General features: G+C 49.0%; 1 protein-coding gene across 1 annotated transcript in view; it reads left to right on the top strand.

The window, feature by feature from the left end:
• Window positions 1–10,519, top strand: part of VPS53 (VPS53 subunit of GARP complex) — a 136,204-nt gene extending 125,685 nt beyond the window's left edge. The window contains exons 20-22 of the mRNA XM_046675849.1: window positions 4,413–4,550; window positions 6,092–6,196; window positions 6,710–10,519. Coding sequence (XP_046531805.1) covers window positions 4,413–4,550; window positions 6,092–6,196; window positions 6,710–6,880 — 414 coding nt within the window. The 3' untranslated portion in view covers window positions 6,881–10,519. The remainder of the gene's footprint in view (window positions 1–4,412; window positions 4,551–6,091; window positions 6,197–6,709) is intronic.
• Window positions 10,520–24,817: the final 14,298 nt, after the last annotated feature.

Below are 24,817 nucleotides of genomic sequence, written 5' to 3'. Positions count from 1 at the left end.
TAATTTAAGGCTTTCTTTTTTAGAGAAGTTTAAGGTTCACCACAAAATTGAAGGGCAGGTATAGAGAGCTCTCATATACCCTCTGCTCTTACAAATGCATAGCTCCCCCGCCCCCCATTATCAACATCCCCCGCCAGAGTGGTACATTTGTTACAATTGATGAACCTATGTTGACACATCATTATCACTCGAAGTCTGTAACTTTACATTGCAGTTCACTCTTGGTGTCGTATATTCTCTGGGTTTGCACAAACGTGTGATATGTATCCATTATTGTGGTATCATACAGAGTACTGTCACTCATCCCTCCCTCCACTCAACCCCTGGCAACCGTTGATCTTTTCACTGTCACCACGGTTTTGCCTTTTCTGGAATGTCATCGAGTTGGAATCATACAGTATGTAGCCCTTTCAGATTGGCTTCTTTGACTTAGTAATACGCATTTAAGATTCCTCCATATCTTTTCATGGCTTTATAGCTAATTTCTTTTTAGCAATGAATAGTATTCCATTGTCTGGATGTACCAGTTTATCCATTCAGCTACTGAAGGACATGTTAGTTGCTTCCAAGTTTTGGCAATTATAAATAAATCTGTGAAAAACATCCATGTGCAAGTTTCTGTGTGGACATAAACTTTCAACTCCTTGGGGTCAACACCTAGGAGTGTGATTTCTGGATTGCATGGTAAGAGTATGTTTAGTTTTAGAAGAAACCACCAAACTGGCTTCCAAAGTGGCTGTACCATTTTACATTCCCACCAGCAACGAGAGTACCTATTGCTCCACTTCCTCACCAGCATTTGGTGTCGTCAGGGTTCCAGAGCTTGGCCATTCTAATAGATGTATAGTGGCATCTCGTTTTATTTTGCACTTCCCTAGTGACGTATGATGTGAAGCAGCTTTGCATTTGCTTGTCTGCCATCTGTACATCTTTTTTGGTGAGGTGTCTGTTAAGGTCTTTGGCCCACTTTTTAATCAGGCTGTTTGTTTGCTTATTGTTGATTTAAGAGTTCTTTACATATTTTGGATAACAGTCCTTTATCAGATGTGTCTTTTCCAAATATTTCCTCCCAGTCTGTGGCTTGTCCTCTCATTCCCTTGACATTGTCTTTTGCAGAGCATAAGTTTTTCCTTTTAATGAAGTCCAGCTTATCAATTATTTCTTTCATGGATCATGTCTTTGGTGTTTATATCTAAAAAGTCATCGCTATATCCAAGATCATCTAGGTTTTCTCCTATGTTATCTTACAGGAGTTTTATAGTTATTTGTTTGACAGTTAGGACTGGGATCCGCTTTGAGTTAATTTTTGTCAAGGATGTAAAGTCTGTGTTTAGGTTCGTTCTCCTTGCATGTGGATATCCAGTTGTTCCAGCACCATTTTTGAAAAGCCTTTGCTCCATTGTCCTTTTGTGAAAGATCACTTGACTGTGTCTGTGGGGTCTGTTTCTGGGTTCTCTCTTCTGCTCCATTGATCTGTTTGTCTGTTCTTTCACCAGTACTACACTGTCTTGATTACTGTAGCTTTATAGTAATTCTTAAAGTTGCATAGTGTCAGTCCTCCAACTCTATTCTTCTCCTTCAATATTGTGCTGGCTATTCTGGGTCTTTTGCATCTTCATATAAACTTTAGAATCAGCTTGTTGATACCTCACCATTTTTTGAGAGTAATGCTTCCAACTTATTCCAAGTAAAACATCGATGTGTTCTCCAAACTTTTATACCATTGTCAAACTTATAATCATCGTGACTATCAATAGTGTCTCTTATTGATGAGTTAATCTTTTCTGTAGGCATTAATTCTCCTGTGCATAGCAAAGTACAGGGAGAATGCAGAGTGTTGTAGGGCCTGAAGGGAACCCATTCTATCCCTACTTGAATGATTATGAAAGGCTTTCCGAGAACAGGCAGTGGCAGATATAGCATAGGAGGCCTTGTCCAAAACATAAGATTGACCCTCACAACAACAGCAAGACAAACAACCCAATTAAAAAATGAGCAAAGGATCTGAACAGACATTTTTCCAAAGAAGATATATAGATGGACAACAGGCAAATGAAAAGATGTTCAACATCACTAATTATTACAGAAATGCAAATCAAAACTACAATGAGATATCACCTTACACCGTCAGAATGGCTATTATTAAAAAGACAGAAAGTAACAAGTGTTAGAGATTATGGAGAAAAGAGAACCCTCATTTGCTCCTGGTGGAATGTAAACTGATGCATACAGTATGGAAAACAATATGGAGATTCCTCAAAAAATTAAGAATAGAACTACCATGTGATCCAGCTATTCCACTTCTGGGTATTTATCCAAAGAACACAAAAACAGTAATTTGAAAAGATGTTTGCATCCCTATGTTTATCACAGTATTATTCACAATAGCCAAGACTTAGAACAATCTAAGTATTCATCGATGGATGAATGGATAAAAAAGAAGTAGTATATAAATACAATGGAATACTACTCAGCCATAAAAAAGATAAAATCTTGGCATTTATGACAACCTGGATGGTCCTTGAGGGTATTATGCTAAGTGAAATAAGTCAGACAGAGAAAGTCAAATACCATATGATTTCACTCATATGTGGAAGATAAAAACAACAGCAACAACAAGTAAACACACAGATACAGAGAACGGGCTGGTGGTTACCAGAGGAGGAGGGAGGGAGGAAGGAAGGCAGGAGGAGTAAAAGGGCACATGTGTACAATGTCAGATGGTAATTAGACTTTGGGTGGTGAACATAATGTTGTCTACACAGAAACTGAAATATGTGTACCAAATGTTATAAACTAATATTACCTCCATTAAAAAAAATAAATATATAAAGATACAAAGGATTATAAAGGGAAAAAATCATACTGAAATTATAAAAATTATGAAGGAAACCAGTCATAAAAAATACAATTATAAAATATTTGTAAATAAATGTATGATACATTAAAAAAAGAAAAGATTGGGGCCGGCCCCGTGGCCAAGTGGTTAAGTTCGCGCACTCTGCTTCAGCGGCCTGGGGTTTTGCCAGTTCTGATCCTGGGCGCGGACATGGCACAACTCATCGGGCAATGCTGAGACGGCGTCCCACATGCCACAACCAGAAGGACCTACAACTAGAATATACAACTTATGTACTGAGGAGCTTTGGGGAGAAGGAAAAAAAAGAAAAGATTGACCATCAGAGTTGTCATGGTGGTGGTAGTGAGACTGTCACCCCATCCTCCCTTTGTCAGGTTGGTGGGCATGAGTCTCTTCTCCTAAACTCTCAACAGGCCAGAGTTGATATACCCTTCCAGGCTTCAGCCATTTCTGTGCCACCTGGTTGCCGAGAGCAGCAGCAGGTTAGCAGTCCACGCGGAGTCAAGGAAACAGCGTGAGCTCTCAGCCGGCCCTGCCCCGTGGACTCACCCGGGCAGCAGGAACCCCCGTCCAGAGTGTGAGATGCTTTCAGCAAGTTGTTTAACCTCTGGAACTTTGGTTTTCTCATGTATAAAATGGGAACAACAAATACCGACCAGGCAGGGTCTTGTAAAGACTAAATGAGATGAAATATTCCTCCCATCAGTCCTGGCAATTGGTGGGCAGTCAGGAAAGTTGAGATCCTTCCAAATAATTGGCATCCAAGAGAATTTAAAAAAGGAAAGAAAGAGAAGAAAAAGGCAGATTGTTGCCAAGATACTGATGTTTAAATTTGTTTTAATCTTCTACATCCAGAGAAACTCAAAATACAGCAATACTGAGTTATCCTTTTCTGCCTGAGCCAGATTTTTCTGATGGTTTTCAGTGCTGATGAGTGTGCGGTGAACACTGCTGGCGGATATGTAAATAGGTACATTCCATTTGGACGGCAGGTCAAGATTTGTATCAAGAACCTTAAAAATGTTCTTATCCTTTGATCTGTCCCTGAAACTCTCTCCTCAGGAAATGCCATTGATAGGCCTGGAATTATATGTACAAAGCTGTTCATCACAGTATTCATTAGAATAAAATCTAGAAGCAAATTACAGGGGAATGGTTAAATATGTTAAAGTTACACACACACCATGGAGTACTGTGTAGCCATTAAAAATCATGACCTTTTTAAAAGACTGCCAAGATGGGAAAATAGAATTCAAAAAGCCTCACATATTAAGTGGAAAAACCAGGTCATAAAACTATATAAACAGTATAATTCTAGTTTTTTGTAGACACACACAGACTGGCAGGAATTCTACATTTACCTGTGACTTCTTGTTCTTTTTGTCCTGGGTAATAGGAGTTATAACTAACGTTTTTCCTTTTATATTTATCTTCTGAATTTTCTCCAGTGAGCCGTAGTACATTTAAAATCGGGACGGTGTTAGTGCTCAGCAGGGGTGCGCTAGGCGTATCTGTGTGAAGTGGCTACTGATAGTCTGCTTTGTTCCCACAGCTGCTGCTGGACACCCACTCCCTGAAGATGGTCCTGCTCGATCTGCCTTCCATCGGCTCGCAGGTGGTGAGGAAAGCACCTGCCAGTTACACTAAGATTGTTGTGAAAGGCATGACCCGGGCCGAGATGATCCTCAAGGTGGGGTTTGTGTCTTCCTCAGGGTTTCTGTTTAAAGGGGCTGGTTATCTGATCCCTTCACCCCGGGAGTGCTGGATTCAAAAGCGCAGGTTAGGGCCTATCCCCGCCGCTGTCACAGGGCTGTCCGCATTCTTTGGCTGGACTCGATTTTGGCCTCATCAGATATTGTTGACAGTCAGTGGACAGTTACTTGGGCATCAGTGATTCGTTCTGACAAGTGAATTCTTCATTGTAATGAGATTCTCTTGTAATAAGATTTGGCCAAGATTGAAGGTTAGGTGGGGTTGTCGCTGTGAATCAGTGTCTGAGTCAGGGATCCCTGCCTCTCAGCAGGAACTTCCGGCCCAGCTATCAGTTACTCCCTTCCACATAAGCCTCTTTGCTTTCTAAATTCTGCAACTTTACAAGAACTCCCAACACATGTTGCAGTAACTGCCTCTAGTCAGCAAATGGGTTTTCTAAAGCCCCATTTAACAAAATACTACATGTGGGGTGGTGATGTTGAGAATCTCTGAAGCCTTGAGCACGTGTATCTGATTTCCACCTGTACTTGTTGAGGAGAGAGGGGACCTATTTGGGAGAAAGCTAGAGAACAAATGGAACTCTCATGGAATGCTCTTAAAAGTCCAGGGCCTGCAGGCTCTTCAGGTCTGTCTTCCAAAGAGAATGACTCAAATCATGGCAGGAGTCAAAAGTAAAAGCTGGACCTGAGACATTGGTGGGACCAGGTGAGGGTCCCACACTAACCTTGAGCTTGTAGCCTGTGGACACTGGAAGCAGCCGAATCAGTTTCTTCCCCAGCTGGTTCACTCACCAGGGAGGAGGGCACAGTTTACGAAGTGTCTGCAGAGAATTTCTGAGTGAACTACTTCTTGCCACTCTGAGTTACGTTCTCAGGAATTCAAAACAAAACCAGTCTGCTGGAGGAGGAAAATCAGATGCTGCGTTACAAAAGCAAATGGAAACGACTGTGAGGATTGCGATGCCCTTACTTTCCTTCTGTTTGCATATTAATTGAATGTAGTTAAATGAAGTTCCAGATTTTAAGACTTGAAAGGAGTGAGGCAGCTTTGGGGGTTTTGGTTGTTGAGAAAATCCACTTAAATCAGTGCTTTTTGCCGCCCATTCCTCAGGAAGAGCGCATATCACAAGACAGAGGGAGCAGGTAACCATGAACCCACCAACTGTCTCAAATGGGAGACCCTCTAACAAGTGTGTCCCAGGGGGTCCTGATATTTAAAAAACCACCCGGGACCCCACCCAGGCACTCGGACTGAGAATCCTCAGAGGAGGGACATAGGACTCTCCACTTGAAAAGCAACCCAGGTGGTATTAATGGTTTGGCTGATTCAGGAGCCCTTGCTCCGTTGAATGTTGGCATGAAATAGGCCGTCAGGACATTTCTGAGTTTGGGTTGCTGCTGCGTAAGGACATCTTGCAGAGTCCATGTTGTGGTCAGCTTGCAAGGGAGGAGAGACAGTCCCCTGCCCTCCAATCTTGAGGCTCCTTGAGGGCCCACTCTCGCCTCTCTCCCTTGGTAGGTGGTGATGGCCCCCCATGAACCGCTGGTGGTGTTCGTTGACAACTACATCAAACTCCTTACAGACTGCAACACAGAAACCTTCCAGAAGATCCTGGACATGAAGGTTAGCTCCGTGTCTTGTTTTGTCCACATGCTCATCCTTCTTACACTCAGTAGTTCTTAACTGGGGGGTGGGATAGGGCCCCTGGGGAGCTTTCTGAAAGTTCATGTGGTTGCCCACGCTGCAAACCGGATCTAAGAAGCCTTTTGAGGAGAAGGATGCCGGGCATGTGGCTTCCTGATCCTGATGGTACCTCCTACCCAGTCGAGAACCCTGCTCAGCAGCAGGCGTGGAACGGGGAGGAGGATGACCCTGCCCCACCCTGCTGACCTGCCCTTTCATTTCTCTCAACCCCTTCTTTCTCACGTCTCCTCTCCCCCTTTTTTCTTCCTCTGCTTCTCTCCCAGGCTACTCCCCAGGGCGGGTAACTCCCCTGCAGAAAGCGTTCATCCCTGACCCAGAATCATTACGCTGTTCGCAGAACCTGGGCTAACAGCATGCCAGATGCTGCGCTTCCCCCTCAGGCCTTTCTGGGCCCAGACCTCACGATTATCCTCCTCTCTCTTTCAACCTCAGGGGCTGAAGAGGAGCGAGCAGAGCAACATGCTGGAACTCTTCCGCCAGAGGCTCCCCACTCCGCCCTCAGGGCCAGAAGGCTCCAGCTCACTGTCTCTGCTGGCTCCCACACCAGAACAGGAGTCATCTCGCATCCGCAAACTAGAGAAACTAATTAAAAAGAGACTGTAGGAGCACACGCACAGGGCACTGTTGTTCCTGTCCAGTGACCCCCAGCACTCAGCTCCCTGGAAGCCCCCCGACCTCTCCTGCGCTCCCCCTGCCTCTCCGATAGTTGATCTTGAAACTTCCTGGGACATTTGGGTTGTTATTGTGTCTCTCCCATGCCCTGTCTTAATTCCTGTCCTGATCGGAGAAGCTGAGTAAGGGTAGGTTATAAAAAGGCTGTTTAGATGGTGTCTGATTCCTGCAGCAGCGGCGGCAGTGGACGCAAGGTCCCTGTGCTCCACTTGCTGTTCCTCGGACCGCTTTCGACTGGTCCAGTAGTCGCTGAGTAGTGAGTATAGCCTCACCTCCGCAGCCACACCCTCTGGCGTGTGGCCCTCTTGCCTACCATGCGCCCATCCGGGCAACTTGGGTGAGAAAGCCTGGATCTGCCCCTCCTCCATCTGCTGCTGGTTGAGGTTCCTCTGCAGCCAGACCCTGGGAGTTGTCCTCCCCACTCTCTGGGTTTGGCTCTAGGGCCCGATTTAATGAAGTGGCAGATTACAGATGTAGGAAACTAGGCTTTCTTTATGAAGGCACTGGAAGCAGGAGCATTCTTCCATGTAAATCTCAGTTTCCTGGTACATAACGTGCTTCTGGTACTTTTCCTGACTTGGCCAACTTACCCGTGTCCTCCTTTCTCAGTCATGTCCGGTTCCCTCTGTGTATACGTCTAAGGAGCGATCCACTCTGTGTCCCTCATCCAGGAGGGTTGTATGTGCCAGCCTCCGAAGCAGGTGTCGTTTCTGCCGGGGACTCCTGGCCTGGGCGTGGGGGCAGACCCATACCTGACTTGGAGGGAGGGTTCTGCTTGGCACAGCTGGTGCACGATTTAGCAGATTCTTTTCTCCGTCTCTTTATTCGCACTCTGCTCCTGACTTCTGGGGAAGGATCGACTCTGTAAAGGGAAATGAGGAAGTTTTCCTAGAAAAAGTTTCCTAGGCTCTCACCTCAGATAAAGCCGTAGGACAGCCCAGGAGGCCTGCACCCTCAGGCCCCTTCCCACCCATTCATTTTCAAATCCAGTGTCCTTTCTAGAAGCATCTGAGAGAACAAAGGTAACGTGCAATACCAGAGCGACATGTTCCTTTATTACTAACGAGAAAGAATCCAGGTCCACGGATACCTAAGAAACAAATTACTGACCTTAAGCACTGCCTCAGAACCTGGCACAGCCTAGAATGCACCTTGGCCTGCCCGGCCTGCCCACTGCGGGCTCTTGGCTTTGCAGAAGAAGTTCCCTCAGAACAGCTTCAGTTCTCGCGCATCTTCCTGCATCACAGGAACAGGCAGCCTGTCGGGTAGTTGCCCTGATTCACCTGGTTCACTGGAACCGAGCCTCAGTTTACCGTGACCGTGGCCTCAGGGTAACCGCTGTTAGTGTCAGCCTTTGTTCAGGAATTATGAACAGTTCATTGGCCAGGCGGGGAGAAGGCTAAGGGGGAACGTGGAGCCCTTTACAGAGAATGTATGTAACAGGCCTCAGATGAAATCGGGATATCAAATAGCACTCAAAAATGCACGTTCAGGATAGAGGAAGTTTCCTGAAAATCCATAAAGCTGTGACAGCCATAGAATAGGAAACATTAAGGTTTGAAAATCCGACCAGAAATGTTGATTATTTCTCCCCTTCTTGTTTTCTTATAACCACCCTGCACTGTTGCCCTTCCCTCTCTGTCAGCCTCCAGCCTATTCTTGCTAATCAGCATGACTCTTATCTGTTAAGCATCTCAAGCTCAAGAACACTGAGAAGAAAGTAAGTGGTGGAAGACAGAAGTGCGGCCTTTAGCAGAGCTCTATTCGGAAAAGATTGCTAGATAGAAAAGTGCAGGAAGCGTAGGGAGGGGACTAGGAGAGCCCCTGACAGCTCGGTAGAGAGATTTCACTGCCCGGGCAGCCGCCGTGTTGCTCCAGTGGAGTTACACAGCCCGCCGTAATTGAGGTTAACATTCTCTTCCCATTCTTGAAAGAAGGGGCAGTGGGCCCATCTCCAAACAGCACAGTGACTTCAGCCCTCTGTCATCAACCTGGGGAGCTGAGAGAGGCAGTGGACTCCCACACCTGGTTCTTGTCACTCTTGGTGTTTACAGATCCACATTTCTCTTTTGGTTCGTTGGTGAGGAGTCGTTTTCTGGACGTCTCCATAATGGCATTGAGATGTCAAGCCGCTGTTTTCCCCAGTTGGTGGTCACAGCCAGGGAAGTTGTGTTCTTGATTTATTACAGTGTCAGTAATCTCCAAGGAGCCAACAGATGTCAGTAGGAGTTATGTTAAACGTCTCGTTGATGGGGTCTGAATGCTGTGTATGCATCCTGTAAAGACAGAGCGTGTTTCTCAACAGGGGGTGTGCATCAGAACTACCTGGGGCCCTTTTCACAAATACAGATGCCTGGAGATTCTGAATCAGTAAGTCTGGAGCGGGGCCCAGCATATAGATTTAAAAGTTCCATAGGTGATTATAATGTTTACTCTTTGTTAAGAACCATTGCAATAGAGAGAAATTTGCTTTATTGAAGGGTTCCTGTAGCACATTTTCATAAATGTATATTTTTCCTGGCTGTCTAAGCAAGTGTAATTACTGTACAGTTGAGCTGTTACCAACATGGTAAAGAGTTTTTGCTGATAGCCAGCAGCTTTAATTTTAAACTCGTGTTGATGGTGAGGACCGTGCCGGAAGTCGTGCTGTCACCATACTGATGAGGATTCTTCCTGTTTTGATGACCAAGCCCCAAACAGAATGTTTATTTATTACTGTCACTTCAAAATAACATGTATAAAGGAGCATTCACTGATAAAAACAATAGCTAACAACACTGTTTTCAGCTGTTAGATGTTGTACCCATCCCTTCCCCCCACTTTCTCTAGCCCCTTAAAAAAAAAAACAAAAAAACTTTGAAGTCACTTTATGTTGGTTAAAATAAATATTGGTAATTTATAATTGATAAAGAGTTTGCTGCTTCTCTCATTACGGACAGACTTCCTCGCAGCTGGCTTAGGGTGTCCAGGCTGGAGAAGGTTCTGTTTGGGTCATGACAGTGAAACAGGAGCTACAGTGGACAGGGTGTTGTGACCTCCAGATTGAGCTCCGGAATTGAAGCTGGCTACCACCGCTCCTCCCTCTCTTGGAAAACGAAGAACCAGTAACTAGGACTTTGCCCGCCGCCCAGAAAAGGGTGCCTGCGTTCTCCTGCCCAGGGTGGCTCCCCAGGACGAATCAACCAGGCCCGAGAGCAGACTGCCAAAGACCAGTGGCCAGTGACGGGGCAGACAGGGTGAGCAAGCACGCCTGAGGCTGCCACCCGATGCGGGGGATGTCACAGCAGCCCATCCCGAATTGCCCTTGGACAAGGAAACCTAGTTCCCTGTTTACGGAATGCTGGGGAAAATGCCAAAAGTTCACAGCTGGAAATGTAATTCCTCTCCCTAGGAAGAGAAATCTCCAAAATAACTAGCTTGCTTGCGGGTGAAAGCAAGTGTTTCACACTTCTTGTCTACTCCAAGTCAGATTGCTAAAAATACAGTCCTTAGAACTGCACCGGGCCATTGAAACAATAGCCTTGGAAACACGACACATGAAAAGCTGGCGTGCAGAAAGAGGACTGTTGCATTTTATGTAATAAATAAAAATTTCCAGTCTCATTCTAGTATTTGTCAAAATAGATAGCCTCCTGGACCCTCGCAGTTCTCTACCTTTGGGAGACATCAATTTCCTTAAAACAAAAGGATTGCTTTTTTGTGTACATATCTCTCATTTTCCCCATCTGGAAGTGATCTCTTGGTGCACACTGCAGCATAAACTACTACAGTTAATTAAAGCATTACTGGATGTCATTTGCTAGGATGTATTTCCTTACTGTTGACGGAAAACAGAACGGCCTCTAGGAAAGAGTTAGCAAGCCTGCGAGCCTTGGGCTCCCCTCCCCGCGTCTGCCCTCCTCCTGGTGAGGATGCACCCCTTGCCTGGCAGCCGAGGGAAGCAGCGCACAAAAACAGAAGGTGGTGCCCAGCAGCAGCAAGGTTCTGGCATGTCCCACTGAGGCGGAAACCCTGTCTGTAAATATGGATGAAGTGTTCCGCTTCTGGTTTGGAACCCTCCTAGCGCTCTGAGTTTCTGTCCTGTTGACTTTCCCGTCTCCACCTTGCTGTTCCAGGTGCAGCCTGCTTTTCCATGTGACTGCCAAATAATTTCCCTCCCCTGCACAGTAAGTTAAGCCTGTTTCCTTATAACTGGGTGGGCACTTTGCAATGAATGTTTTGTGAAGTCTGATGTTTCCTTCAGCAGTGAACAGTCTGTTGCAGTTTTCCCATTAGGTTGGCTTCAAGAGCATTACCTAGTTTCCATCCTTTCTTTTCACCAGCTCCCCACTTGAGATCAAGCTGATGAGAAAAGAAGCATATCCGTATAACCCGCCCAGGAGAGCAGTGCACGAGGATTTACCTGCCAGGTTCTCTTTCTTCTCACCCGCCTCACCAGGCGTGCGAGATCCTAGTAAGCAGTGAGATATGAAGAGCATGTCCATTTGACAAAAGCAGCCTAGGACTGGAAACTTCTGCGGACGACCTGGTCTCCAGGTCTGGTTCTGGCACTTTAACACTGGGCGAGTCATTGCTCCTCTGAGCCTCAGTTTTCAGCATCTGTGAAAGGGGATTGTAGTTAATAGGGTTGTGGTGGTGGCCCAGGTCCACACTGTGGGCACATTGCTCTGTAAGCCAGGAGGCAGTGTAAAATAGGAGGGCTCGTGATCGCTCGCCAGGCCTGCACCACAAGTGGCTGGCCTGAGTGGATGGCGGGTGGCCAGAGGGCTTGTTCTCTCCCTGGGCTTACTCGAATAAAATGGCCACTTGACAGCATGCCCTGCGGCTGTGTTCAAGCCGCATCTGCAGTAAGCGTCGGGATAGTTCGTCTTTGCCTTTTTAGGTCATGCCTGCGATATCCAACCAATTCAAGAGTTTTAAAAGTCTCTCCATCCTCTATTCCCCTCGCCCTGGCAGCTGCTATTTCCGTAGCATTTAGGGATAAACCTGCAGACACTGAGAAGAGAGCTTCCTTCCTCCTGGTGGTGTTGGCTGAGCTGCCTGTTGTGGAAAATGTGGCACGTTTCCTCTGAATGCAAATTAGAAAGATTGCCAAAGGCTTCCTTCCAAAAAAAATTCTTTAGATATGGTGTCTGGTGTCCACAGACCAGACTTAAACTGGCCTTTCCTGGCAGGGACAAAATTCTTGACTGCATTCCCTTTTTTTTTTTGACCTGCAATGCCCAAAAAACTCTCAGCAAGATCATCGCGGGACAGGCAGTCCTAACGGGGAAACCAGAGGCTCACCAGCCATTTGGCTTACTTCACAGTTGCCTTTCAAAGAAGTGCAGACCTTCCGCGAGGCCCGCTGAATCCCTGTGATCAGCTGCAAAGTGCCTCTCTGGCTCTCAGGCCCCTTTAGGGATATTAAGACAGAGAATGCTGGGCAATGGAGTGATGTTAAAGTAAAAACAGTGCTAAATGCTTTGTCCCCTAGGAATGTTTATCACTTAATCTGAGGACTCCGGTAGCTTCTGCTCAGTAATCAAATGGAATTTGCAAAATTGCATGGTGCCTCCTTCTGTTTGGGGTAATTTATCAACAAGTGAGAAATTAAGAGCAGCTTCTCAACAAACTTCCCTTTACTTCTGGGGCCAAGAGAGAAGTATTTGCAAAGCGGGCTGCAGCTTTCAGGGGTACCAGGTGAAATGGTGGCGAGAAACTCTAGCTGCTTCTGCCTGTTTGCTTTGTGCTCATGGAAAAGGAAGGCACGTCTCAGGGAGAGGGGAAGCATCCCAGCTGCTGAGAGACTCATTCCACAGAATTCTTCATGAACTAAAGGACTGTGATTGGGCTGACTGGAGCAGCCACTGAAGAGCTTTAGCAGGCAGAAGGAAGAATACCAGATGTCATACACAGAAAACACGAGTTCACACACACAGACACCCCCACACCCTCGTACCCGTGCCCGTCACATCCCTGACACTACTCTTAACAAATCCCAAATGTTGGCCCCATGGCTGGCTGGCTTAGTCGTCAGAGGAGGGTGCCGATGGTAGTTAAAGCCCCAGTGGGTTTGGCCCTGGGCCTCAGCTGCAGCCCAGCTCCTGTGAGCCGTGCACATAGTTCTTTGATCATGAGTGGGCCTGGGAGAGCTGGCCTACGGCTGCTATCTACGGGGAGGGAACTAGTTACTGAGTAGTCACTGCATCCTGGTACCTTGTGATATCGAATCAAAATCCCTGTTAAGTAGGTATGATTCGCTCCATTTTGTGGCTGTGGACCCAGAGGCCTGGAGGCCAAGTGACATCCCTAGGCTGTGTGGCTACTAAGTGGCGGAGCCAGGATTTGAGTCAAGTCTCATTCCATCCTACATACTCTGCACTAGACCAGTGACTTTCAAATTTATGAGTCACGACTTTACGTGGAACTCTCACTCTACAAAACAGATACGAGTATTTTGTTAAAGTATTTTATGTGTTCAAGTATCTTTTTTTTTTTTTTTTGAGTTTGGTGCCTGCACTAACATCTGTTGCCAATCTGGTTTTTTTTTTTTCTTCTTCTTCTTCTCCCCAAATCCCCCCAGCACATAGTCGTATATTCTAGTTGTAGGTCCTTCTAGTTGTGGCATGTGGGATGCCACCTGAGTGTGGCTTGACAAGCGATGCCATGTCCACCCCCAGGATCCGAACCGGTGAAACCCTGGGCTGCCAAAGCAGAGCGCACAAACTTAACTACTTGGCCACAGGGCCGGCCCCTCAAATATCTTTCAAAGCAAATCAGTGAGAACACTGGAACTATTTCAGTAAATAGAAAGCATTTTAAATCTAAGGTGATAGATGACAATTCATACGTATCAACGACCCCCCCCCCCAAGTTATTTCTGCATTCTGCTTTGGTTGCGCAGAATAAAGAAATCTTTATGTAATCCAGCTAAGAATTTGCAAATACTATCAGTGTTGTTTATCTTGTTTTGTTTTAAACAGCGCTCCTTCCAATCCCAGGTACCCTTTAGTTACATAGACGTGACAAGGACTCTCTGTCCTGAGGTCTATGCGGACATGAACCGGCCGGGGAGCACAGGTTAACGCTCAGGGGGTCTGCATCATCTTACGTTTGCACCTCTAACGTTTGAGGATGCATGTTGTGCTGTTACAGTTTTGACATGTTCCGTTTTTAGAGTGGGTTTAAACTATGCATTCTTAAAGGGAAGTTAGAATCAAACCTTAGCGGAGCTCCTTCGCCCACCAAAACGCCTCTGCATCCCAGGTTCCCTCACAAGTCAGTTTAGAAGCTGCTGCACGTGGGTTTTCCGAGCTTGGAGGGGAGGGGAGGTTTGGCAGTGTCTCCTTTGTAGGGAAAGGGCACCATTTCATTTGAAGTTCACCACCCACTCAACAACACACCTGAACTGTCACCCAAAGCCTGTGCGAATAACCCTGGAGGCCACCTCCTGGGTAGAAAAGGCATCAAAAAGCAAGAGCACCTGGTGCGAGGCAGCTGTGTTCTAAGAAAAAAACAATGCAACTGGAATGGGCGGGGGGCCTTGGGCAACGTTTGAAAGGAAGCCTGTCCTTCTTTCAAAACCCCCACAAGCCCCAAATCTTACACCTGTGGCTTCACGTGTCTGTGTAGGCAGTGCTTCCCAAACCTTTCAGGACTTGCAGCAGAAATGATAACATCTGTGCTCCCATTGCCCCACACTTGGGCACATCAATTGCAGAGGCCGCCGGGGTGATGGGCGTGGGTCCCCATCTGTGGCTGCTTCAGGTCCCCCACCCCAGACCCAGGGCTCAGGGGATCAGTGTGAGCGTCAGCTGTGCCCTATGGCAGTGGCCCAGCTCTCTCGTTGGGAACCTCTGAATTGGCGCGTCACCTTAGGTAGTAGGTTGGTTTATTTGTTTTTAGAACTTTGGTCAAATTCTCTCATTTCACAGATGGGAAACTCAGGCCTGGAGAGTTTCAATCCCTTGCTTACCCCCAGCTATGAAAGAGGACTGGCAGAATCTAAGCCAACGTTGTATGTCCCACGTTCACCACACCATACCACTTCCCCTGGAGTCCACCCTCCTCCCCAAGTTCCTCAGAGCATGCCCCTGCTTCCACTCTGCCTTCCGGAAGTGAACAGGGGTTTCCACACTTTTCTTGAATCCACTGCCCTCCCAGCCCCCTGCTACTTCTCTTACTGTCTTTGTTTCCATTTCGTTCAAGAGGTCTACAGTCACCGCCTCCATCCCTGCATGTGTTCTATCTTCTTGGGGAACATTCCTTCTTTCTGCACTTTCCATTTGCTTGATGAGTCCTCCCCTGCCCCTGGGAATTCTCCCTTAACTCCTTCGATGCCTTGCTTTCCTGGCTCCATACTTCTTGGTCTCCTTCACAGACTCTTCTGTCCTGCTGAGCCAAGAGTCTGGTCAAGCCCCAAGGTCTTAAGTCCCCTGTGCTTTTCACTCCAGACTCCTTCAGAGAATGTACCTGCCCATCACAGGTTTACATAAACATCAGCTACGCCTTCTGAGGTTTCTCACATTTTGCTTCTTGTCCTTCCCCCTCAGCTGACTCCAGGCCACTTGCATGTCCCATCATTGGCTCGTGCATAACCTCTCCAGGTAAACTCAGCTCCCTTCCTGGAATTCCCCATCTCTAAATGGCATCACCTTCTTTTCCTAGTTCCTCAGTCTCAAAGACTTAGAGTCGGTCACCCTTGACAACTCTCTTTGTCAACCAATATGGTTAGTTTGTCATAAAACATTTTCTTAGTTATTAATCAAGAGAAAAATCTAACTTGCCCCACAAATCAAAAAATCAGTAAGGCCTGGGAGGTGGGGTTTCAGCATGTGGAAGGCCCTCCCCGTGGTCTGCTGGCTGGGCTGCAGAGTTCCTCTTTGCCCTGAGGGTTTCTCAGGAGCCTCACTCTGCCGGGCCTCCTCTCACTCGTAACTGGTAACACTGATGGTTCTGAGTGTTTCCTGTGCTGCTGTTTCAATTTTCTTTACCTTATAAAATATTGGTAAAATAGTAATACTCGTTTTTAAACTACAATATGAATATTCATATTAATAAGGTAAAACAATATGGAAATATGTCAAAGGTCCTAGTCTCCTTCTAGACTTTCTCTGTGTCTAGATCGTGGGGAGAGGGGCACTTTGCAAAAAAATTAATATTAAGCATATTTTTCTGCAGCTAAACACTATATCTTGGACATCTTTATCTCAGCATATGTCGACCTACTCTTTCTTTGTAAAGGCTGCATGGTGTGTTAGAGTTGAGATATACCATCGTTTATTTAGCCAGTCTCCTATCAATATACAAATAAGTGGTTTCTATTTTTTGAGTATTAAACACACATCATCAGTGAAAATCTTTCTAACAATATCTTCTCTTATTTGTGCATACCTTTTTGTGGGATACTCTCCTAAAACTGTTCTATTCCCATTTAAAACAATTAAAGGACATGCGCATTTGAAACATTACCAGCTCTTGCCGAAATGCCCTCCACAAAGATTGTTTTGCTGCACACTCCCATCGACAGTGTGTGTGCCCGCTTCTCCACATCCTCGCTCGCCCTAGATGTTTCTTCCTGCTTCTTGATCTAGAGGATGTAGTTGCTGCTCTAGGTGTAGAAACCCCTTGAGCAGAAGTTCCCCTTTGGTTTTAATTGCACAAAACCAAATGCGAGCCCACCGGTGCTGTGTCTTGCTGCAAGACAGCTTTCTTATTGAGCAAAAGACCCGAGGCTTCCCTCACCATCAGGCTCCTGGAGGACATGCTTTGTTGGTTCGCTCATGAAAGCAATGGTCGTCCTTTGTATATGAAGAGAGGTAATAATTCAATATTAAATTGGGCCGCTTTCTGATTCTTCTTTACCTCCACCCTCCCCCACCACCCTGGAAGTAGGTGGGGCATCCTATATGCACTGTCCTCTGGTGGTGATGGTACAGAGAAAGTAACTTAAATTCTTAGCTTCTGAACTCCTTTATAGACCTTTGTGATTCTATAGTAGAGAATAAAGTCTTGCAAGCTGAGGCTGCTAATGCAAGAGCATTGGAATCGTGTTTTGTTTTTGTTTTTGTTCTAAAAGTCTACCTTTACTTTTTTTTTTTTAAAGATTGGCACCTGGGCTAACAACTGTTGTCAATCTTCCCTTTTTTTTTTTTCCCCCTGCTTTATCTCCCCAAACCCCCCGGCTACATAGTTGTATATCTTAGTTGCAGGTCCTTCTAGTTGTGGGATGTGGGACGCCGCCTCAACATGGCCTGATGAGCAGTGCCGTGTCCGCGCCCAGGATCCAAACCCTGGGCCACTGCAGCAGAGCGCGCGAACTTAACCACTCGGCCATGGAGCCGGCCCCTACCTTTACATTTTAAGAGACAAAATTCGGGAGGAGAATTTTGCAAATCTGGAGGAGAAAAATTGCACAATCTGCACCATCATCATAGGGACAGTGCTTCACGACATAAACTTTTTTTTCCATTTTAAAAAAAGTAGATTTTGACCAGCAGGTAGGAAAGGAAAAACCAGAGGGTGTATGGCTTGGTTTAGTGGTTGGTAAACCCCTGAGGAGAAATCCAGAATCCCACCCCCTGGGCTGAGCCCCAGTATGAGAGAAAGCCCCATAAATTTGAGGGAAATCCTGATCTGGAAGCCATCGCCTGGCTTCCAGCAATTAACCTGGGAGGCTGCGGGCCCCATAGAGAAGTCCTGTGTTCAACGAGGCACCTGAAGGAGGAGAAAGAGTGTCTGAGGGCGTTGTCCAGCCAGCTAGGTGCACCTCCCAGAGTCCCTCACACCCCTCGTGGGAGGTGAGAGCTCCCAGGCTCCCTGAGCTCCCAGGACTAGTGAAAGGGCCAGCTTATTGGAAGAGACCTTGGGTTGGGACAACTAGGATGCAGAATAGGTGGCATATGGACATCAAAAGCAAAAGATGGCATTCCATGACCAGGACCAGGTACATCTCAGTGGAGGCCAGAGAGGTAGGAGAATGACCATGGACCAGGCACTCACCACCAACCACCCGATCGTCACTGCCATGGTGTTATATAAACCTCCCCAGATGCCACCCATGCAAAAGATAAGGACGAGAGCAGTAATTACCCAAAAGCCACTAGTCCTTTCCAGAAGAGAAGAAACTCTATTGAGTTAGAAAGACAGGTTCCATTGAGAGAAATTGGGAGCCTATGGGCTAAATTTAGTTCAGTTAAAAAAATAAAAAGCATTAACCTTTCGTATGTCAGAGTACATAGTCACAAAACAATACCCTTTACAGGTACAAAAGGAGAACTAGCAGCTCACTGCTGTGTACTTGACATGGCATTTCTAGTCAGGAGCACGGCTGGACCAAACCAGCCACCCTAACTCTTGCTCACCTTTGTCACCAGTGCAACGCCTTTGCAGGATGCATGTCCAGGAATGCAGCTATCTGACTCCAGAAGGGATTGGACTGGGGGCCCTGTCCAGGTCTGCAGTGCTCTCCACCCACCGCAGCTAAGCCAGAGGAGAAGGATGAGCACCAAAGCTCTGCCGTGAGGCCTCTTAAGATCTGGTCCAAGAGTGTTAGGCAAACTCAAGGAAATGTGATTGGATCCCAACATGCCCTTTATTCCTATTTAGGCAGTCTGAGGCATTCCCGGGTACGGCCACCAAAGAGCTCCCAAGGTTGACCATGACGCAGGTGGCGTTTGGTAAGGAGGATGCTTGTGGTCTACTACTCAGTGACAAGCAAAGAGATGAGCAGAGCTCCGGCCTTAGCCATGCTGTTCCTTCTGCCTGGACCGAGCTCCCCTCCCCTGTTTGCCTGCCTATTCCTTATTTGGTGCTTTAAGATCATCACAGGTGTCACTTCTTCCAGAAATCTTTCCCCAAGCTTCACCTCCCTCACTCCACCAGGCTGCTGGAGCTCTTTGTGCTCCCACACTCTGCCTGGCACACAGCAGGCATTTGGTAGGTGCTGGTTGAATGAATGAGTCTAGTGGGAGAGCAGACACGAACCCTAAGAACTCAAACCCAAAGCAGATTTTGGGAAGAGCTGTCAGCCTTGGGAGTAGAGGTGAAATGGGTTCTGGTGGAACAAGGCCAGGATCCCTGCTGATAAACAGTATTTCCACCAGGAGCACAAAGCCCAGATTCCCTAATGTCCATGTGTGATGGACGGCCCAAGCTCACATTACCTGCTCTTCTTATTACAAGGGTATAGAAGAACAGGCAGACACTGTGTGCTGTTTAGAAGGCCTGTCTCAGGGTTTGCAAGATGTTAATGTCTGACATTCTAGAAACCCCTGCTTCTAATACAGCCTGCTAAAGGCCCTTTCTCAGATGCTTTGCCAGCAGATCTGGGCCCAAAACCCTGCCAGGCAGACAGCCCCAGTGCTAAGGAGGTTAGCTGACATCCCTGTAAACAGCAGGGCCCACCTTTCAGGCGTCGATGAGCAAGGTGTTGACGTGGGATTGTGGCGATGTTTGATGGGTGTCTGGCAGAGCAGGGGTCCCAGCTGGGGCTGAAGCTGAGCATCCCCATCATTCCCAGGTCCAGATAGCCTCTTTGCACAGGGGACCGGGGAGCCTCTTAGAGAAACACTAAGAGAAGGGGCCAGAAGGACAGGCCTGGCTCAGGGGAGAGGGATTTGGAATTCAAAGGGCTTTTTTGGTTTTGTTTGCTTTACTATTTCTATCCTGGCCTAGCCCTGCAGGCTTCAAGTTTGAATCCTAGGGCAGGAGGCACGCATCAAGAAAGCCGCTTCCTTTGCTTCAGGACCTCCCTGTAAACATCATCGGAAGGGGCCAGAGGCACTTCACTGCAGTCGGCAGCTTGGCTGTGGCACCTCTGAGCTAGGGGACCCTCCCCCCATCGCCAGCGTGGGCAGCAGTGCCCAGTGGCAGGGGGTAGAGGGGCAGTACCCCCACTGGCCTCTCCCAGGTGCCTGGTGGAGCTGACCATGGTCTCAGCAAGGGCAGACTGTCAGATGGCCATGGTGGGACATTGTCACTCAACTTAGAACCAGAGGCTGGGGAGGTGGGAGCAGGTAAAGGAAAAGAAAATTAATAGCAGGTGTCCCCTGTGTATGACTAGATTTATTTATGAGCATATGCCAGGCACCTTCAGGGACTTCCAGAAATATTTCTCAGTGGTTGGGGTCATCCTGCAAAAGTGTGGGGCGAGAAGCAATGAAATTCCAGTTAACCACCTCCCTTCTCTCCCCACCCCCACCCCCGCAGCCAATATGGCCTAGGAAAACGTGGGACACACAAGAGTTTTTCTTTGCTCCCTCTCCCATCACCCTAAGTTCTTCCCCCACCCCTGGCTAATTTTCAGTAAACACCCAAACCTCGAAAACATTTCTTCAAAGGCGTGTGAATGTCTTCAGCAAGTATCAGGAGCTCCCCGCAGTACCTAGCAGCAAACCACAGCCGCCCCCAGCCTGTGTGCATTCTGCTCTGAACTTGGTGATGCACTGGGGGGCTCCGGCTCCAGGGAAGGACACGGTAGGTCAGACAGTCATTGTGGAGCCAAAGGGCCGCCCCCACAGGCTCCCACTCTCTATCCCTTCTCATGCAGCCCCTACAGACCTGAATCCCCGGGTGGTCCTGAAACACCATGGTCTTGAGACCCTCGACACTGCCTTTGGAGTGTGGCTGCACAGACCGGCCCCTGGTTCCTCAGGGACGGGGACCCTTCTATCACGCCTTTCAGCCAAGGAACCAACGGGCTTAACTTCCATTGCTCAACCAAGGGCTATTTTTCTGGGCTGCAAGTCCTTGTCCAGTGTGAATACACAGAACGGAGCCAGGAGAGCAAGTGCATTGACTCAGTTCCAAGGAGGCCATGTGCCCCAGCTCTTTGCAAATTGCCATCTGGGCTTAACTTTGCAGAGGCCACGGCCCTTTTCTGTGTAACTAGGGAGCATTTGGGAGAATAGCTCTCAGCTTACAAACAGGAGGCCTCGAAGGAGGAGCCTATATTTGACTGGAATCTCGGGGTTCCCTACATGGGGACGCTGGCCGGACTCCACTCCAAGCTGCATTCGGTGTCTGGGTTACTGTCACCAATTGGCCTGGGCCAGGTCCCATCTCTCCACCTGAATTGGTGGTCTCCCATTGAGAGAGGTCAGAAAAGGAGCCAGCCTGTTCCTCAGGCCCACTTGATTCTGAAATTGCCGAGCTGGAACGTTGGCATCCCCTGGATCTGTCTGGTTCACGCCACCTTGTGAGTCCCAGGCGCTCAGGGTCATCCAGCGGCCTCACTAGCGCATGTGCGCACATTCCAATGGGCTGTGTTGTGTCCGGGTACCTCTTCTTAATTCGATCCCTTTCTCTATTGAATATGGCAGGTCCCTTTCAATGTTCTTTGAAAACTACAACCTTAATCTTAAAATACTTAAGGAAACAAAATAAAGTGCTACATTTTTAAAGCATTTTGGTTGACTTGGGTGCAGATGAAGGGAAGGGGGCGCCTGATTTAACGCTAAGGCAAATCCACGGCCCCAAGAATCCAGGACACAGGGACCCAGGGCTGGGACTGCAGGGTGCCCGGGGCACGGGGCACGAGCCAGCATGCTGGAGCCGGCAGAGCTGTTAATCCGCCGTCTGGCTGGGTTTACTGACGACAAGCTGTTCCAAAACAATAAGCAGCCGCCGCCGTGGGGGTCCTGCCCCACTCTTGTCTGACTTAACTCCCGTTCGGGCATCAGCCTCATGCAGTGCAGAAAAAGGGAGAGTGCAGGATGGGCGCACATTGTCAAGCAGCTTTCGTTCCTGGACCCTGCTGGGAAAGGCCTCAGGCCAGAAGCCAAGTTCTGTGTGGACAGCAGTCTCTGGGATCCAGGCAGGAGGACGATGGCCTGCGCTGAAAGGACAGCTTTGAGAAGAGGCCACTGTCTCTGCAGGCTCCATGGTCTTGTTTTGTTTTGTGTTAACTTGCCCCTGATTTCCAGGCGCTTCTCAAAAGAAGGCCTGTCTTCAAAGCCGGACCAGGAGGGGGGAAAAGTGGGATCCGTTATCTTTCCCAAGCTTTGGGAAGAGTTTTTTTAAGAAACGCCCTTTGGAAAACAATGTGGAATGAGATGTAGGGCAATGATGAGCCCAGGTAGTGGGGCTCTTGCAAAGGACTACAGCAGGTCTGCAGTGTGAACTCATCGTTGGGGCTGAGGAACCAGCCGACTTCCAGGGACGGAGCTCCATGGCTCCCACGAGGCTACAAAGGCAGTGCCCCTGCTCTCCCGCCCGGGAGGGCTCACGGGCAGGTTGAAGTTGGACGGGTCCTGTTGTAAACACCTCTGCTCCTCTCCACCAGAAAGGCCATGAGGTGACAGACGCCAGTGCAGGCAGGATGCCTGGGCCAGGCCGAAGGTGCTCCCTCCCTTCTCCTTGGTTCCCACGTGGCTTCCAGTTGGCTTAGGCTCATCTTTGAGCTCTTCAAAGACAGTCTGGACAAAGTAGACAAACCTGGGGTCCCTCCTCATTGTCTTTTGGTCAGCTCAACAGAATTCTGGGAGCCACAGAGGGCCAGACTTCAGTGCAGCTTATTGGGAGAGGGGGCACCTGAGTGGTTCAGGGAAATCTGTATGGTCTCCACCTGCTTCTCCATCGATGCCAGGTCCTGAGGCAGGATTCCTCGTCGAGCCCCTCCAGCTTCTTGACTGTGTATCTGTGCTGGGCTCCTCTGTAAGGAAGAAGGCCATAGTGGGCGATCAGCTTATGCTCCAGGAGCTCCTTGGCCTTGTCCTGAGGCCTGAGGATGTGCTCTAGGTTCAGGAAGCCCTGCCTGGTCTCTGTTTAAAGGGTCCCTTTAAATAGAAGTGCCCCTCTGGAGTTGGGGAGAGGTTGTTCTTGGGGATCAGACAGAAGTTGCATAGGATGGAGGTCAGCGCGTGGATGCTTCCTGGGTCTAGTGTGACGGCAGAGACGCCCATGAGAAATCCTAGGCCAGTTGCTTGATGACCCTGGTGCCAAGGAGGAAGGGGTGCCTCAGCGTTGTGCCTTTGATCTGCCTGGACCCTCCAAAGCTGGCAGCTTCACACCTCCCTGCTCACTTTGGCACCTTTGATGTCTCTGTGGACCTTCCGTCAGAATGCGGATAATCTAAGCCCTTCCAAATTCGATGCCGGGCTGCGCCCAGGCTCTGGGTTTTAGCAGGTCCAGGTGGAGAGCCTTCCCAAGCTCTCCACAACCATCCACACTTTGCTGGAGAGAGCGGCTGCACTGGCCTGGCACGCTGACCGTCCTCAGCCTCATCCTCCACCTCTTCCAGGCTGATCACCTTGAAGGCCACCACCTCCTTGGAGCAATTGGCATCTTCCTAGACACCTTCCCAACCTGGCCAGGCTTAGGGAGGAGTTCTCAGGATCTACCTGGGAATGCTGGTGGGCAAATTCCCTCCAGGGCGCCAAGTCCCCCCACTGTCAACAGACTGCCCTTTCCACAACCCCAGGAAGCACTTTGATTCCTCCCGAGATACCCCCCACCCCCTCATTGAGGGCAGCCTGGGATGTACACATGGCAGAATCAACAGGGGTAGGGAGCTGTAGCCACATAGGTGGGCCAGCCTCCAGGACCCACTGCTTATAGTGTGTCCTTGCACTAACCGCTGATCCAGGAGTGTGCACCGCTGATTTTGTCATCTATTTCCACAGGCCCTAAATGAATGAACAACCTCCCAGCACACAGGCATGTACCAAGTTTTATTCTCCATGGAGGGGATGGTCCAAGGCAAGCAGCCCTGTACCAGCTGTGTGACTTGGGGCAAGTCAAGTTCCTTCTCTGTTTCCTTACCTGAAATTTGTGGGTGGGGAGGGTAGGAGGGCTCAACTTTGCCAGCAGATCTCTAACATCTGCCGGTTCTAAATTCTGACTTTAACAAGTCCCAAGCAGGACAAGTATCCTTGTTTTTGCCAGGACGCAGGCTGGGCTGCCATGGTGGGGCACACATGGAGCCCACCTCTCATTCAGCCGGGGAAGTCGCTAGCCCAGGGCACCACTCCTCTTCAGAGCTGGCACCTGCCAGCTCGGTCTGGGCACAGCTCCAGCTCGAGGCCCTCAGCAGAACACCCATCAGAAACCCCCGGGGTAGGGTGGCTGGTGGGAGGTGGGGACTTCCTGGACTGTTGGTCACGGAGGTCTCTGGGAGAAAGGGTGATAGATTTGAGAACAGCCGAGTTCTACTGCTGGCAGCTACTGAAAACAGTTCCCACTCAGTTAGGGCTTCTCTGTCAAACCAAACAGGAGGGGAGAAATCCCCAGTCTGCTTTCTAGAAGGGTGTTCCTATGAATGAAAAGCTGTGGCCCCCATCGGGGAGCCCCCCTGCCCTTCAGACAGCCCCTGGGCAGCCTGCTGAGCTTGTCCATCTTGTCCGAGGGCCCAGTCTGCGTCCGCCGCAGAATTGCTCTGCCTGGCGTGGCCACAGCCTGCTCAGCTGGGCACCCAGGCCAGGGAGTGGTGTGTCCCCCCCAGGGAGTCCCCTGGGGATGAACGGAGTGGGCCCTCTTTTCCTCCGGGGCAGAAATGAGAGGCAGAGACAGCCCGAGAGCCCGCCCGCCGGCCCGGCTGAGCCAAGAGGCGGGGGAGCCATACGAAGCGCATTAACTATTAATACTTTCCAGTTGTTTGCTCGCTGGGTTCGGCCGGCTCCCCAGGCCTCCGCAGGCCGGGGCTCGACGCTGGCTCCCCTCGGCCGCGCGGGCTCGAGACATTAGCGCCTGCCGGTCCGCTGGGACACGGCGAGGAGACAGGCGCCATCAGGGGCCCGGGGCGAGCGGGGGCCCGTGCGCACCCGGAGCGGGGCGGGGGGGCCGGCCGGGGCGAGGGGCGCCCTTCCCGCCCGCGCCAACAGCGCGCTCGGAGCAGGCGGCGCCTGGCGGGAGCGCAGCGGCCCCTGGCGCCCGCCCCGCGGCTCGGGC

This window comes from Equus quagga, chromosome 11 (genome assembly GCF_021613505.1).
Source record: "Equus quagga isolate Etosha38 chromosome 11, UCLA_HA_Equagga_1.0, whole genome shotgun sequence".
Taxonomy (NCBI): domain Eukaryota; kingdom Metazoa; phylum Chordata; class Mammalia; order Perissodactyla; family Equidae; genus Equus; species Equus quagga.
This window is presented reverse-complemented; position numbering and strand designations above follow the sequence as displayed.